The sequence below is a fragment of the Salvelinus namaycush genome, chromosome 11 (genome assembly GCF_016432855.1).
Source record: "Salvelinus namaycush isolate Seneca chromosome 11, SaNama_1.0, whole genome shotgun sequence".
Lineage (NCBI taxonomy): Eukaryota > Metazoa > Chordata > Actinopteri > Salmoniformes > Salmonidae > Salvelinus > Salvelinus namaycush.
The window spans coordinates 23,437,299-23,454,469 of NC_052317.1; the positions used below are offsets into that span (position 1 = coordinate 23,437,299).

Here is a 17,171-nt window from a genome sequence, read left to right on the forward strand (position 1 = left end):
AATAATGTGTACTTGAACAAAGGGGGGTCAAAATCAAAGGTAACAGTCAGTATCTGGTGTGGCCACCAGCTGCATTAAGTACTGCAGTGCATCTCCTCATGGACTGCACCAGATTTGCCAGTTTTTGCTGTGAGATGTTACCCCACTCTTCCACGAAGGCACCTGCAAGTTCCCGGACATTTCTGGGGGGAATGGCCCTAGCCCTCACCCTCAGATCCAACAGGTCCCAGATGTGCTCAATGGTATTGAAATCCGGGTTCTTTGCTGGCCATGGCAGAACACTGACATTCCTGTCTTGCAGGAAATAACGCACAGAATGAGCAGTATGGCTGGTGGCATTGTCATGCTGGAGGGTCATGTCAGGATGAGCCTGCAGGAAGGGTACCTCATGAGGGAGGAGAAGGTCTTCCCTGTAACGCACAGTGTTGAGATTGCCTGCAATGACAACAAGCTCAGTCCGATGATGCTGTGACACAATGCCCCAGACCATGACGGACTCTCCACCTCCAAATCGATCCCGCTCCAGAGTACAGGCCTCGGTGTAACGCTCATTCCTTTGACGATAAACGTAAATCCGACCATCACCCCTGGTGAGACAAACCACAACTCGTCAGTGAAGAGCACTTTTTGACAGTCCTGTCTGGTCCAGCGACAGTGGGTTTGTGCCCATAGGTAACGTTGTTGCCAGTGAGGAGTCTACCTTACAACAAGCCCTCAGTCCAGCCTCTCTCGGCCTATTGCGGACAGTCTGAGCACTGATGGAGGGATTGTGCGTTCCTGTAACTCAGTCAGTTGTTGCTGTCCTGTACCTGTCCCGCAGGTGTGATGTTCGGATGTACCAATCCTGTGTAGGTGTTGTTACATGTGGTCTGCCACTGCGAGGACGATCAGCTGTCCATCCTGTCTCCCTGTAGCGCTGTCTTAGGCGTCTCTCGGTACGGACATCACAATTCATTGCCCTGGACACATCTGCAGTCCTCATGCCTTCTTGCAGCATGTCTAAGGCACGTTCACGCAGATGAGCAGGAACCTTGGGCATCTTTCTTTTGGTGTTTTTCAGTCAGTAGAAAGGCCTCTTTTAGTGTCCTAAGTTTTCATAACTGTGACCTTAATTGCCTACCGTAAAGTGTTTTGCATTTCTCTGAAAGAGTGCAGTACACCATTCTCTCTCTGTTTCAGGACACTGCAAAGTGGATGGGTTGGTACTGTAAACAGAGGACTTGGAATGAAACCTTGAAACAATGGTGTTTTTCCTTACTGTTTTGTTTTTGTAAAGCCAATCTGTGAACATCTCCTACGTAATATGTGTTCACTTCTCTCAGAGTGTTTCGTGGTCATGTTATATGGCAAATGATTTTACTAATACTACTTACTGTACATTAGGCAGTTTGCCTAAAATGCTTAGTACATGAGGATTGCACCCGTCAGATAGGACCTATCAAAACTTAGAAGTTGAACAACTGGAGGTGGGTGTATATTTAATATTTTATTAGCAGCATTGCAACATCTCCTGAAGTTCATCCTGTTTGGTTGAAGTGGAAATTTCCACCTCAGGACAAGGCGCCATCGAGCAATTCGTAATGTAGTAATACACTGGTCTAATCCTGAAGCCTCTCCCTTCGCTAATAGTTCAACACTGACATCTTGTGGACAGAGGGTATTACTACATTTAGAAAACTAAACGTATATATAAAGTACTTTTTACATCCGCAGATGTCACAAAGTGCTTACACAGAAACCAAGCCTAAAACAGCAAGCAATGCAGATGTAGAAGCACGGTGGCTTGGAAAAACTCACTAGAAAGGCAGGAACCTAGGAAGAAACCTAGAGAGGAGCCATGGGCTCCTGAGTGGCGCAGCGGTCTAAGGCACTGCATCTGCATCTCTGCTAGAGGCGTCACTACAGACCCTGGTTCGATTCCAGGCTGTATCACAACCAGCTGTGATTTGGAGTCCCATAGGGCGGCGCACAATTGTCCCAGCGTCGTCCGGGTTTTGGTTTAGCTGGGGTAGGCCGTCATTGTAAATAAGAATTTGTTCTTAACTGATTTGCCTAGTTAAATAAAACAGCAGGGTCTAATAACAATAATAATAGTAATCACAGTGGTTGTTGAGGGTGCAATAGGTTAGCACCTCTGGAGTAAATGTCAGTTGGCTCTTCATAGCCGAGCATTCAGAGGATGAGACAATAGGTGCGGTAGAGGGGAGAGAGAGAGAGTCTGCATGTTTATTCTCCATACTCCTGCTACTGCTATGGTATTCTAAAGTATATGTGATGTAAAGCCTCATCTGATCTGTCAAAGCACCACCAATTCACACCAGGAATCTGTAAACCTTTTGTGAGAATTTGATCTGTCATGTCTTTGTTTGGAATGGTGTGAACATGTCTGTCCTGTCCGTCCGTCCGTCTGTCTGGCATTAACAGATAAGGTCATATCATAGGCCTCCAGCCTGGCAGCAGGCCTCTTACAGTAGGCTAGTAGTTCATTTCCACTAAGGATTTACCCCAGCGTTTACCCAAAAGGCTAAAGCTTTTCTGTTTCCATCTACCTGTGTCTCACTGTGCCATGGCTCCGGCAGACCTGCCCTGACTTGCCAAGGCACTGGGTACTTGTACGCTAGCATTTACATAACAATGGCTAACTGTGAACTTTAACACCTCACAAAGCAACCGTCTTGAATGATGCAAAGGTTATTGATTCTGCTTGCCACAAGTCTTTAGTGTTACACTCCTGATGGAAACACAATAACACTAGCTTACATTAACATGAAACACTGGTGACACACTGGTGTGGGGGTAAGTCTAGATGGAAAAGCACCATAGGTGTGTGTTCTGTGGCTTACAGTCAGACAGATCCCATTCGTCACAGTCTCTTGCTCTCTCTAGAGCCCATTGCACAGTCAAAGCCATGTCTAGCCATGTCACATTGATCTTGATAACTGCCTGTCTGAACTCATTACACCACTGTACACACACACACTCTCGCTGTCTTGCGCTGAGCTAATTTGTAACCACTAACTTGATCTGGAACCTTTTCAAGCTACAACTGTGTTGCCTCTGTCATTGTGACAGCAGGAGCACCCATTTTATGTGCCATCATATGTGCCATAGTAGAGCTCCATTTACATTTTTGTTATAACTGATAAAAACAAAGATTGTTTATTATATTGACAAGATAGTCAAGTGACCATTGTAACAATGAAAATACATGCCATCAAAGATGGAATGCAGGCAGGAGGCGAGATCAGGTGGGACCATTGTAATCAATGAGATGGCAGATATGTGTGTGAATAACAGGCCATAGTGATAGATATAGGACTCATCTTTGTATTTTATGTAATCCGTTATGTTACCAGCAAAAATATCGGATTACAGATTATTTTTTTAAACTATATGATTACTTCGAGGATTACTTTTAAAATCAGAAAGGATGTTAACGATAAAAAATATTTGACAGTTCTCTGTTTTCTCAATGACATTCAAATCAGCATTGAAAAAAGACGTAAATTTAAGTTTGTTCCACCTGAGCGAGTCTGACCACAAGTCAGAGACCACTATGATGACAGACCAAATGTGTTTGATGGATCGCGGGAAAAGAGCAGAAATAGGCTTTTGTAGACTACAGTCCAACATATATCATTCAATGGTGCAACTACTGTCGGCATTCAAAGATTATCCAACTGGAATAAACGCTTGGAGGTAGGATGACAGCAGTGGTGTATGGTGTAGTCTACGGTGATATGGATAGCACCTATTATTGATATCTACATGGCACATGGATGTGAATCACACTGCTGCTCTCTCATTTAGTTTTTTGCGCCTTACGGCTTGTGGTTGTTGTGGATGGTTGTGCACAAATCTAAATGTGTTTTTGAACCCAATAATGGTTGAATTCAAGAATTTTAAGCTGCCTATCAATCATTGTTTTTGAAACCAGTGGACAGCCAGTGAAAAATGTGCTCTTGCAACAGCTGCATAGTTCGGCTCCAAGCCTATGGAAGTGGGGCTTTTATTGCTCTATCTAATTAATTTAAAAAAAATAAGCCTAATAGGCCAAATGGACACATGCTTAAACTTGCACACTTTTGATAGACTTAAATCAAATTAAATAAAACTACAGATTGCCCCTTTAATCTGTAGTTTATACATTCATTTTTGGACTTATATTCTTCAAGAATCAATATATTATATATAACTTATAAATGCTTCATGAGGTTAGTTCAACTGTCACACTCCATGAGAACCCAAAATATAAGCTTGTTTTACTCCAATGTTTGAAAACATTGTAAATGTAAACAAACACTTTATAGCCTCATAACATGGTTAAAACAATATGTTTTATGTCATGGATGGGCAGTGCTTGCATCCTTAGCTCTGTCTATTAATCTGAGAGTGGAAACATTTCTCAAGGCCCATCCCTCAGCTTTTTTTTACCAAAACAGAGGCAGGGCACCCGTTTTGTTATTGTTTCATCTGTGGATTTGCCCTTTAAACAGCTGCATATTATCAAGATATCAAAGTGTCACCAACAAAAATGTAAACAATAGGCCTATAGTAAATGCAGCATATGGCATTTATTTTTCAGTAGTGCTCAAAGCATGCCATTCCTTGAGCGCAGCATTTATTTTTTACCTCGAATTAATGAGCCCAATCAGTCCTCCATGACAACAAAATCATAAACAACAGAGTAGGGCTGGCTAATAAGTCATTAGTTTTGGGGTCATGCTCAGGTAAAACAACACCTCCACTTCGCTGATCCTCAACACTGGGGCCCCACAAGGGTGCGTGCTCAGCCTCCTCCTGTACTCCCTGTTCACCCATGAGTGCGTGGCCAAGCACGCCTCCAAATCTTCAAGTTCCTCAGCGTACACACCACTGACAAACTGAAATGGTCCACCCACACAGACAGAGTGATGAAGAAGGCGCAATAGCGCCTCTTCAACCTCAGGAGGCTGAAGAAATTTGGCTTGGCAGAATCACCGCCTGTTACGGCAACTGCTCTGCCCGCAACCGCAGGGCTCTCCAGAGGGTGGTGCCGTCTGCCTAACACATCACTGGGGGCAAACTACCTGCCCTCCATGACACCTACAGCACCCGATGTCACAGGAAGGCCAAAAAGATAATCAAGGACAACAACCACCCGAGCCACTGCCTGTTCACCCCGCTATCAGCTTGAAGGCAAGGTCAGTGATACAGATGTATCAAAGCTGGGACCGAGAGACTGAAAAACAGCTTCTATCTCAAGGCCAACAGACTGTTAACTAGCCATCACTAGCACATAGAGGCTGTTGCCTATATACATAGACTTGAAATCACTGGACACTTTCATAAATGGAACACTATTCATTTTTATAATGTTTACATAGCTTGCATTACTCATCTCATGTATATACTGTATTCTATACTATTTTATCTTAGTCTATGCCACTCTGACATTGCTCGTCCATATATTTATATATTCTTAATTCATCATTCCTTTACTTAGATTTGTGTGTATTGGGTATATGTTGTGAAATTGTTAGATATTACTTGTTAGATTTTACTGCACTGTCGGAGTTAGAAGCACAAGCATTTTGCTACACCCCCAATAACATCTGCTAAATGTGTATGTGACCAATAGCATTTGATTTTATTTGGCTAATCTATACTTCCATATTTACAAGTCCTATTCTTGAAGATTAAGGGGTGTAACATTTATTGGAATGACTGGAATTCTGATAGACTTTGGTTTTTGATGTAAAGATATAATTTAATCATATTATTATATGATGTAGAAAGCGATGGGGTAGAAGAAGCCTTCATAACCAACCCATAAAGTAAAAGTTAACATCCATATATGGCCAGCTATGTAAACTTTAACATTGATTTAACCTGCAGTAGACGTCATTCAATTGGTAACATACATTTTTGTCTTCTTCTAATGCCTCTTAAGGGGAAAGTAATCTAAAAGTAACTGAATGTAATCAGATTATGTTACTGAGTTTGGGTAATCCAAAAGTTACATTACTGATTGCAATTATGGACAGGTAACTAGTAACTGTAATGGATTACATTTAGAAAGTAAGTAATTTACCCAACCCTGCTCCCAACTCATAGGAAACCATACCCAGTTGACTACTTGGTGGAAGCCCTCAATGGCAATATCCATGCTAAAACAGGTTTTAGCCATGATGAGTCCTCTAGCTCTATAAAATCCGGCACAACTCCAATATTTTCAAAGTTGTTGAAATGTCACGTGCGTCCACTTATATCAGTGCATTCGTGAAAACCTAACCATTATGAAAATGAGATTAGATCAAATAAGCCTCAAGTAGCAAATTAGCAATTCAAATGTTTTGTTTACCAAATGCTACACTCTCTCATTGACCTCGATAAAACAATTCTTATTCATTGATCTCGATTCAAAAACGCTTATTTTCGTGGACAGATTTTGGGAGTAGTAAAACCTCTCGCTTCACTTCTTCCCCTCTGTTAAAACGTCTCGGACACGTCAAGGGGCGTATTCATAACGGAAACCGTTTACCGTTTTACAACTAAACGGAAGCACACAGAGAAAAAATAAAGTTTATATTGGACAGATTCAGGTAGCTAACTCCCCGTTTCATTTCGTTTGCTTCCGTTTAAGAAACGTTTTGCAACAGAATTGGTGTAATGAATACGGCCCTGGCAAGATGTTTATTATGCCGATTTTGTTGCAAATCATTTTGCAACTGTTTGGACTAATGATTACACCCCTGGCACGTCTGATTTAAATAGCAGTCAATAGCGTGGTTAATGCGTGGGCTTGGCAGACTGTGGAAGATAAAAGGAAGGTGGGCTGGCTGCAACGGTTTACAGTGTAAAATCTGTCATTTTTCTCTGCTGCGTCTATTGATTATCTCGTTGACTGCGAGGATTTATCAATAACAGTGCATTTACGTGCTGGTCGCAGCGACGGTTTCACCCTTGGTGCTCTGATCTTCTTCCCCTCTTCAGTATCAATTTGAACCGACTAATATCATTCTTCGAAGAGAGCAATATTGTAACGGATTGGAAAGATGGGAAGCACGAGCTCTTGCTGTGTGTCTTCGAGCCCGAAGCTCCGGAGAAATGCCCATTCGAGGCTGGAGTCGCACAACCCGGAGCCGGAGTTGAGTAGGGAGGATACGGGCTGCAACCTGCAGCATATCAGCGACCGAGAGAATATCGACGGTGAAGTATTTTAAGCAGCCCATATCTTAATAATAGCCTAATGTATAAGAATATTAGCCTAAAGTTAAATGTTCCTGTCTGCTGGTGGTGAGTGTTTTGATAAATAACAGGACTTAACCATTTTGAAGTTCACGCTGAATTTTATTGCATTGGTTTGCCAAGTAGCCTATAGCGATAACATTTCGGAAACATTTACTGGCAACATTGTAATGATTGCTTAATTTGCTCTTAACTATTATAGGCCGATATTGGATTTATTTTAAGTTTTCTTTAATTCCTTAGAGACTCTTTCCAAATGCCATGCAGAAATCATTACCAAGCATATTCTACTTAGCTAGGGTTTCTGTCCTCCCTCCCTGGCAGTGGATCTGTGTTATTGATTTATAATGCTTCTAATAGGCCGGTTTATCTGAATGTGTGCTGTTATTACTGTACATGGGGGCAGGCAACATGGCAATCCAGTCTGCCTCTCAGTCCCATGTGACATGTTGAAATATGGGATTGTGCCCCAAATAATAGCACCCTATTCCCAATAAAGATCACTACTTTTAACCAGAGCCTTATTGTTCCTGGTCAAAAGTAGTGCAATATATAAGGAATATGATGCCATTTGGGACGCCCCCATGGTGCAACAGAGCAGACAGCATCCTCTTCATAAAGAAAGACTCCTTTGTGCTTCTCTTTGTTTTCAATTTCAGCATGAAAGACACACCAATGGTGACATGGTATAGCACTCTGACACACATGCTAATATGCATTACAATTGATCCATTCAAAGTGTCTACTAAATGGGTATAGCCTATTCAAGCTGAATGTCTCATGTAGAGATGCAATTCTCTGAAATATTGAGTGGTCTGCTCTGCAACATGCATGTCTGAATATCCATGATTGGCAAAGTCTGTACATTTTACATCAACCACTTTTGGTGTTTTCCCCATTTCTCATCATCAGTATTTCTTGTGGATGTGTCCGTTGACTGAAAAGGGGTCTGGTACTCATTTTGGTTGCCCGGTACTGTATATATTTAGGTGACATTATTCCACAATATTTTAAAGCCAATATTTTATGAGGTGCTGGTTCTAAAGCAGTAGAACATTTCAGGTGCTGGTACCGGTGTGTACCAGCCTAATTCAAACACTGGGTATGTCCAAGCCACTAGAACCTACAGTGGTGGATGGAGGCTGTGACTGTCTGTATAATACAGGCTCAGTGTCTTTGGCCCTTGGCTCTCCTCTCCAAGTTACTTCTGAGTGCTGGAATGGGACAACATAATCAGGTAGTGTGGGTTCAATATAACCAGCATGTTTTTCTCAGGCAGCCTTGCATGTCTCTGGAAACATTACCAATAACTAGAGGTCGACCGATTATGATTTTTCAACGCCGATACCGATTATTGGAGGACCAAAAAAGCCGATACCGATTAATCGGCCAATTTTTATTTATTTATTTGTAATAATGACAATTACAACAATACTGAATGAACACTTATTTTAACTTAATATAATACATCAATCATTTTAGCCTCAAATATATAATGAAACATGTTCAATTTGGTTTAAATAATGCAAAAACAAAGTGTTGGAGAAGAAAGTAAAAGTGCAATATGTGCCATGTAAGAAAGCTAACGTTTAAGTTCCTTGCTCAGAACATGAGAACATATGAAAGCTGGTGGTTCCTTTTAACATGAGTCTTCAATATTCCCAGGTAAGAAGTTTTAAGTTGTAGGAATTATAGGACTATTTCTCTCTATACCATTTGTATTTCATTAACCTTTGACTATTGGATGTTCTTATAGACACTTTAGTATTGCCAGTGTAACAGTATAGCTTCCATCCCTCTCCTCGCTCCTACCTGGGCTCGAACCAGGAACACATCGACAACAGCCACCCTCGAAGCAGCGTTACCCATGCAGAGCAAGGAATAACTACAAGTCTCAGAGCGAGTGACGTTTGAAACGCTATTAGCGCGCACCCCGCTAACTAGCTAGCCATTTCACATCGGTTACACCAGCCTAATCTCGGGAGTTTATAGGCTTGAAGCACAGCGAAGAGCTTCTGGCAAAACGCAGGAAAGTGCTGTTTGAATGAATGTTTACGAGACTGCTGCTGCCTACCACCGCTCAGTCAGACTGCTCTATCAAATCATAGACTTAGTTATAACATACTAACACACAGATATATGAGCCTTAGGTCATTAATATGGTAGAATCCGGAAACTATCATCTCGAAAACAAGACGTTTATTCTTTCAGTGAAATACGGAACCGTTCCGTATTTTATCTAACGGGTGGCATCCATAAGTCTAAATATTCCTGTTACATTGCACAACCTTCAATGTTATGTCATAGTTACGTAAAATTCTGGCAAATTAGGCAGCCCAAACTGTTGCATATACACTGACTCTGCGTGCAATGAACGCAAGAGAAGTGACACAATTTCACCTGATTAATATTGCCTGCTAACCTGGATTTCTTTTAGCTAAATATGCAGGTTTAAAAATATATACTTATGTGTATTGATTTTAAGAAAGGCATTGATGTTTATGGTTAGGTACACATTGGAGCAACGATACGCACCGCATCGATTATATGCAACGCAGGACACGCTAGATAAACTAGTAACATCATCAACCATGTGTAGTTAACTAGTGATTATGATTGATTGTTTTTTATAAGATAAGTTTAATCCTAGCTAGCAACTTACCTTGGCTTCTACTGCATTCGCATAACAGGCGGGCTCCTCGTGGAGTGCAATGTAATCAGGTGGTTAGAGCACTGGACTAGTTAACTGTAAGGTTGCAAGATTGATTCCCCCGAGCTGACAAGGTAAAAATCTGTCGTTCTGCCCCTGAACAGGCAGTTAACCCACTGTTCCTAGGCCGTCATTGAAAATAAGAATGTGTTCTTAACTGACTTGCCTAGTTAAATAAAGATTAAATAAAGGTGTAAAAAAAAAAAAACGGCCAAATCGGTGTCCAAAAATACAGATTAATATGGTCAAATCCGGAAACTATCATTTCGAAAACAAAACGTTTATTCTTTCAGTGAAATACGGAACCGTATTTTATCTCATGGGTGGCATCCCCAAGTCTAAATATTGCTGTTACATTGTACAACTTTCAATGTCGTGTCATAATTATGTACAATTCTGGCAAATTAATTACGGTCTTTGTTAGGAAGAAATGGTCTTCACACAGTAAGCAACGACCCAAACTGTTGCATTCTGTGCAAGCAGAGTCAGGGTATATGCAAGAGAAGTGACACAATTTCCCTAGTTAGAAGAAATTCATGTTAGCAGGCAATATTAACTAAATATGCAGATTTTAAAATATATACTTGTGTATTGATTTTAAGAAAGGCATTGATGTTTATGGTTAGGTACACATTGCTGCAACGACAGTGCTTTTTTCGCGAATGCGCTTGTTAAATCACCCGTTTGGCGAAGTAGGCTGTGATTCAATGATAAATTAACAGGCACCGCATCGATTATATGCAACGCAGGACAAGCTAGATAAACTAGTAATATCATCAACCATGTGTAGTTAACTACTGATTATGTTAAGATTGATTGTTTTTTATAAGATACGTTTAATGCTAGCTAGCACCTTAGCTTGGCTCCTTGCTGCACTCGCATAACAGGTAGTCAGCCTGGCACCCAGTCTCCTCGTGGAGTGCAATGTAATCGGCCATAATCGGTGTCCAAAAATACAGATTACCGATTGTTATGAAAACTTGAAATCGGCCATTCCGTTCCGATTTCATAGTTTTGACCTCTTCACTATTATTTTACAATGTAGAAAATAGTAAAAATAAAGAAAAACCCTTGAATGAGTTGGTGTGTCCAAACTTTTGACTGGTACTGTATGTATAGGGAGGGAGGTTAAAGAAGAGAGTGAGAGTACTGGGGACTGCTCATAGTATGATTGGAAAGGACCGTGTAGGTGGATGTGTTGGGTGTCGTTCAAATGCCAGCCATAAGGCCCTGGTCAAAAGTAGTGCACCATGAACGGAATATGGATCCATTTGGGACAGAGGATGTGAGTGAGGTCAGACAGTATGAAGATGGGCTGCTGAAAGGAAGACTTATCAGGGGGCTGTCTGTTGCTGTCCTACCACAGCAGCAGGCCTGTAGAGGCAGATGGGTAATGACAAATCACTGCTGAGAGAGAGAAACTGATGCCTCTATGGGGACTCTTATGAGTAATATAAGGAGGGTTATTCTCCTTTAGAAAGGATGGACTGTTAAGCTTAACACTCCTCTCATGGACTAAGTCCATCACCATTACGATACTCTTGTCAAAATAGTTCTGAATCACATAAACAAACTACAATTTTAGAAATATCTATATAAGCAGTATAAATTGTTTAGAAGGCTTCACTAAGCATTGACAGTTGCAGTTTATTTAAAGTGGGATCTAGTTCTGTTTGAGAAGCCTTGAGTCTGACCCAGCCAGCCTGAGTTATGTTATTTCACAATCCGTTTAGGGCTTTGTGGCCCTGTCATAAAGTGATTCTCCATCTTGTGTTCTTAAGCAGAGATCATCATGGCATTACATCAAGTCTCTTGCTTGCCCTGTATGAACTGATGTTTTGGGGAAAGGGGGATACCTAGTCAGTTGTACAACTGAATGCATTCAACTGAAATGTCTTCCACATTTTAACCCGATTGCTATGAATCAGAGGGGTGCGGGGGGCAGCCTTAATCAACACCCACGTCTTTGGCGCTCGGGGAACAGTGGGTTAACTGCCTTGCTCAGGGGCAGAACGACAGATTTTTACCTTGTCAGCTTGGGGATTAGCCCAACGCTCCTACCCAGCCAGGCTACCTGCCGCCCCTTGGCTGATACTCAGTCGACTTCAGGTTGGACATGCCAGGCAGGCTGCTTTTGAAGAAATTTAGAGCAAGGCTTACTTTGGGCAGAGATGGCACCCTATTCCCTTTACAGTAGTGATACGGTGGCGGGGGCGATGGTTGCATATCGGGATATTAGTTTTGACTTTTTCCACATGTTGTGTTACAGCCTACATTAAAATGGTTTTCTTTTGTCACTGGCCTACACACAATACTCCATAATGTCAAAGTGGAATTTTGTTATTTTTTTTTTTACTAATGGTGACTTTAAATCTGTTAGTTTAATGACTTTGATAAGAGAACTGAGGATGGATCGACTACATTGTAGTTACTCCACAATACTAACCTAATTTGACAGCGTGAAAAGAAGGAAGCCTGAAAAAAAAAAATATCCAAAACACACATCCTGTTTGCAACAAGGCACTGAAGTAATACTGCAAAAAATGTGGCAAAGCAATTCACCTTTTGTCATGAACACCATGTTAAGTTTGTGACATATTTTCAAGCGTAGTGGTGGCTGCATCATGTTATGGGTATGCTTGTAATCTTTAAGGACTGGAGTTTTTCAGGATAAAAAAAGAAACTGAATGGAGCTAAGCACAGGCGAACACCAGCTTTTTCAACCGACACTGGGAGATTAATTCACCTTTCAGCAGAGCAATAACCTAAAACACAAGGCCAAATCTACACTGGAGTTGCTTACCAAGATGACAGTGAATGTTCCTGAGTGGCCTAGTTAGTTTTGACTTAAATCTGCTTGAATCTCTATGGCAAGACTTAAATGTTTGTCGTGCAATGATCAACAACCAATTTGCCAGAGCTTGAAGAAATCTGAAAAGAATTTTGGGGAAATATTGTACATTCCAGGTGTACATTCCAGGTGTGCAAAGCTGTTAATCACTCACAGCAGTGATTTATAACATGTTTTGATTCAGGGTGTATTTTCATCAGAGCTGTTGCTGGAGAATTGAATGTTCATTTCTCTACCATAAGCCGCCTCCAACGTCAGTTTAGAGAATTTAGAGAACGTGTAACCACGCCAGCCCAGGACCTCCTTTTTTTTTTTTTTTTTTACTGTTTGATCATCTGAGACCAGCCACCAGGACAGCTGATGAAACTGTGGGATTGCACAACCAAAGAATTTCTGCACAAACTGTCAGAAACCATCTCAGGGAAGCTTATCTGTGTGCTCGTCGTCCTTACCAGGGTCTTGACGTGACATCAGTTCGGTGTCATAATCGACTTCAGTGGGCCAATGCACACCTTCGATGGCCACTGGGACGCTGGAGAAGTTTGCCCTTCACGGTTGAATCCCGGTTTCAGCTGTACCGGGTAGATTGCAGACAGTATGTATGACATCTTGTGGGCAGGTGGTTTTCTGAACAGAGTTCCCCATGGTGGGGTTATGGTATGGGCATGCATAAGCTACACACAATGAACATAATTGCTATTTATTGGTGGCCATTTTGAATGCACAGAGATACTGTGACGAGATCCTGAGGCCCATTGTCGTGACATTCATCCCCCTGGCATCACCTCATGTTTCAGCATAATGCACGAGGCAAATGGTGGTCATTCCAGATACTGACTGGTTTTCTGATCCACCCCCCCTACTTTTTTTTTAAGGTATCTGTGACCAATCGATGCATATCTGCATACCCAGTCATGTGAAATCCATAGATTAGGGCCTAATGAATTTTATTTCAATTTACTTATTTCCTTTTAAGAACTTTTTTTGTTCAGTGTACATTTACATTTAAGTCATTTAGCAGACGCTCTTATCCAGAGCGACTTACAAATTGGAAAGTTCATACATATTCATCCTGGTCCCCCCGTGGGGAATGAACCCACAACCCTGGCGTTGCAAGCGCCATGCTCTACCAACTGAGCCACACGGGACCACATCAATTTAAAAACGTCACCAATGGGTGAGAAATTTTTAATCCATTTTGAATTCAGGCTGTAACACAACTGTGGAATTAGTCAAGGGGTATGAATACTTTTTGAAGGCACTGTATATCGTATTGTTTTCACTATCACAATATTATTTAGCTGTACCTGCACAAACTCCAGTATTTTTCCTTCACAGCTTGTTCTCCTTTTTAAAGCTGCAATATGTACCTTTTTGGGCGACCAACCAAATTCACATAGAAATGTTAGATATGTCATTCTAAGAAGCTGTAGATATGTTCTCTGTGCACTATTTCTATGCATCCCATTAAGTTGGTGCGTATTTTACTTTCGGTTTTGTACACCAGCTGAAAATGCAATGTTATTGGGTATCTATATGGTACAATGATTCACTACACAATACATTTCTTGTTTTGTCACAAACAGAAATTAGTCAAGCCTTTAGAACTTTAGAAAACAACAGGAAATGGTGAGTGATTTCTGCATATCGCATCTTTTAATAGGGGGCCAATTTTGTTTTCAGCTTTTTTTTAACTGATCGAAATCTTGTTCCTCTGCAGCAGACATGGTGAGCAATATGTTTGGAACATCATCACAATACATATGTCATCATGATAATCACAATACATGTCGTATCGGCACCAAAGTATTGTGAAAGTAGAGAATCGTGAGGTCCCTGGCAATTCCCAGCCAACTCTATAGTGCTCTACTTTTGACCAGAGCCCTAGGGACCCTGGTCAAAAGTAGTGGACTATAAAGGGAATAGGGTGCCATTTGGGGTGCCATTTGGGACACAGAGACATGTTCTGTGGAGAATGGTGTTGAGAATCAGTAACTTTCTAAGCTGCCTCAGAGGGAAAAGGGCTTAACTTAAGATAGTTCATACTGCAGACCAGGGTGCCAGGCAACCTCTGCTGATGCTCTTATTTCAGGTTATGGATGCAGGGAGTCTCTCCTCTCTGAGACTCACTGACCAAACATGCTGGGTGCTCATTACGTGGCTGTAAATTAGGATTAGTAATATCATCTTGAATGGAGAAAATAACTTCTGTAGCCTTTTGTGTGTGATCTATAGCTCAAGTCCTCCCCTTTTTTGTATTTGTGACTGCAGTGGCTAGATACCATTCGTGGCACTAATTATTTGGTGCAGAAGGAACACTGCATTGATTATATGGTCAGAAACTGTCGCTCTAAAGAAGAGGTTATTGTGAATCTGCACTCGTTGATTTATCTTCTTATTCCATATTATTCTCCCCTGTGTGAGTAGCATGTTCATTGTACATGCAGTAGTCAACTGGAAGTGAGATGCAGCATTAATTAGAAATAACGTTCTCCTCAACTGTCTGTTCTCCGGTTGGCTCACCGATTTAGTGTCTTCAGAAATAATGCATATTTATTTGACTTATTCTACATTTTGTTGTGTTACAGCCTGAATTAAACTAATTACACTGAACAAAAATATAAACACAACACACAATAATTTTATTGAGTTACAGTTCATATAAGGAAATCAGTCAATTGAAACGAATGAATTAGGCCATAATCTATGGATTTTACATGACTTGGAATACAGATACCTTTAAAAAAAGAAAGTAGCTCCATGGATCAGAGAACCAATCCAGAAATTGCTGGATATTGGCAGGAACTGGAACATGCTGTTGTACACGATGATCCAGTGCATCCAAAACATGTTCAATTGGTGAGTATGCAGGCCATAGAAGAACTGGGACATTTTTAGCTTCCAGAAATTGTGTACTGACATTTTCATCAGCTGTCCGGGTGGCTGGTCTCAGACAATCCCGCAAGGGAAGAAGCTGGATGTGGAGGTCCTGGGCTGGCGTGGTTACACGTGGTCTGCGGTTGTGAGGCCGGTTGGACGTACTGCCAAATTATCTTATACGATGTTGGAGGTGGCTTATGGTAGACATTTACCTTAAATTGTCTGGCAACAGCTCTGGTGGACATTCCTGCAGTCAGCATTCCAATTGCACACCCTCAACTTGAGATATCTTTGGCATTGTGTCGTAACAAAACGGCACCTTTTGATGTCCTTTTTTGTCCCCAGCACAAGGTGCACCTGTGTAATTGTGATGTTTATTCAGCTTTTGTCAGGTGGATGGAATACCTTGGCAAAGGAGAAATGCTAGCTAACCGGGTCGTAAACTAATTTGTGCACAACATTTGAGATAAATAAGTTTTTTGTATATATGGAACATTTCTGAAATCTTTCAGCTCATGGGACCAACACTTTATATTTTTTTTGCTCTCACCCATCTACACACAATACCCCACATGTATTTAGAAATTGTTGCAAATTTCTTAAATGAAATATCTCATTTACATAAGTATTCACATGTTAGAATCACCTTTGGCAGTGATTACAGCTATTACTCTTTCTGGGTACGTCTCTAAGAGCTTTGCACAGCTGGATTGTACAACATTTGCACATTCTTTTTAATATTCTTCAAGCACTCAAGTTGGTTGTTGATGATTGCTATACAGCCATTTTCAAGTCATGCCATAGATTTTCAAGCAGATTTATGTCAAAAATGAATGTTTCCGAGTGGCCTAGTTACAATGTCATCTTGGTAAGCAACTCCAGTGTATATTTGGCCTTGTGTTTTAGGTTATTGTGCTGCTGAAAGGGGAATTTGTCTCCCAGTGTCTGTTGGAAAGCAGGCTGAGCCAGGTTTTCCTCTAGGGTTTTGTCTGTGCTTAGCTCTATTCAGTTTATTTTTAGAAGGAAAAACTCTAGTCCTTTGCCGAAGACAAGCATACCAATAACACGATGCAGTCACCACCATGCTTGAAAATATGAAGAGTGGTACTCGGTGACGTGTTGTTGGATTTGCCCCAAACATTACACTTTGTATTCAGGTCAAAGTTAATTTCTTTGCACATTTTTTGCTAATGTACTTTAGTCCCTTGCTGCAAACAGGATGCATGTTTTGGAATATTTTTATTCTGTACAGGCTTCCTTATTTTCACTCTGCCGTTTATGTTAGTATTGTGGAGTAAGTACAGTGTTAGTCCATCTTCAGTTTTCTTCTATCACAGCCATTAAACTCTTTTTTTTTTTATGTCGCCGTTGGCCTCATAGTGAAATTTCTGAGCGGTTTCCTTCGTCACCGGCAACTGAGTTAGGTAGGACACCTTGTATCATTGTAGTCTTGGTGTATTGATAAACCATCCAAAGTGTAATTAATAACTTCACCATGCT

At 41.1% G+C, this 17,171-nt stretch overlaps 1 protein-coding gene across 2 annotated transcripts in view; it reads left to right on the top strand.

Annotated features, from left to right (window-relative positions):
* Positions 1–6,581: 6,581 nt before the first annotated feature.
* The window catches only part of LOC120055929 (cyclin-Y-like), a 45,284-nt gene continuing 34,694 nt past the window's right edge, over positions 6,582–17,171 (top strand). Inside the window, exons 1-2 of one of the 2 annotated variants that reach the window (XM_039003986.1) lie at positions 6,582–6,812; positions 6,976–7,191. In XM_039003986.1, coding sequence (XP_038859914.1) covers positions 7,038–7,191 — 154 coding nt within the window. In that variant the 5' untranslated portion in view covers positions 6,582–6,812; positions 6,976–7,037. Of the gene's footprint in view, positions 7,192–17,171 lie in introns of both variants that reach the window. The other variant, XM_039003987.1, reaches the window with a different exon arrangement.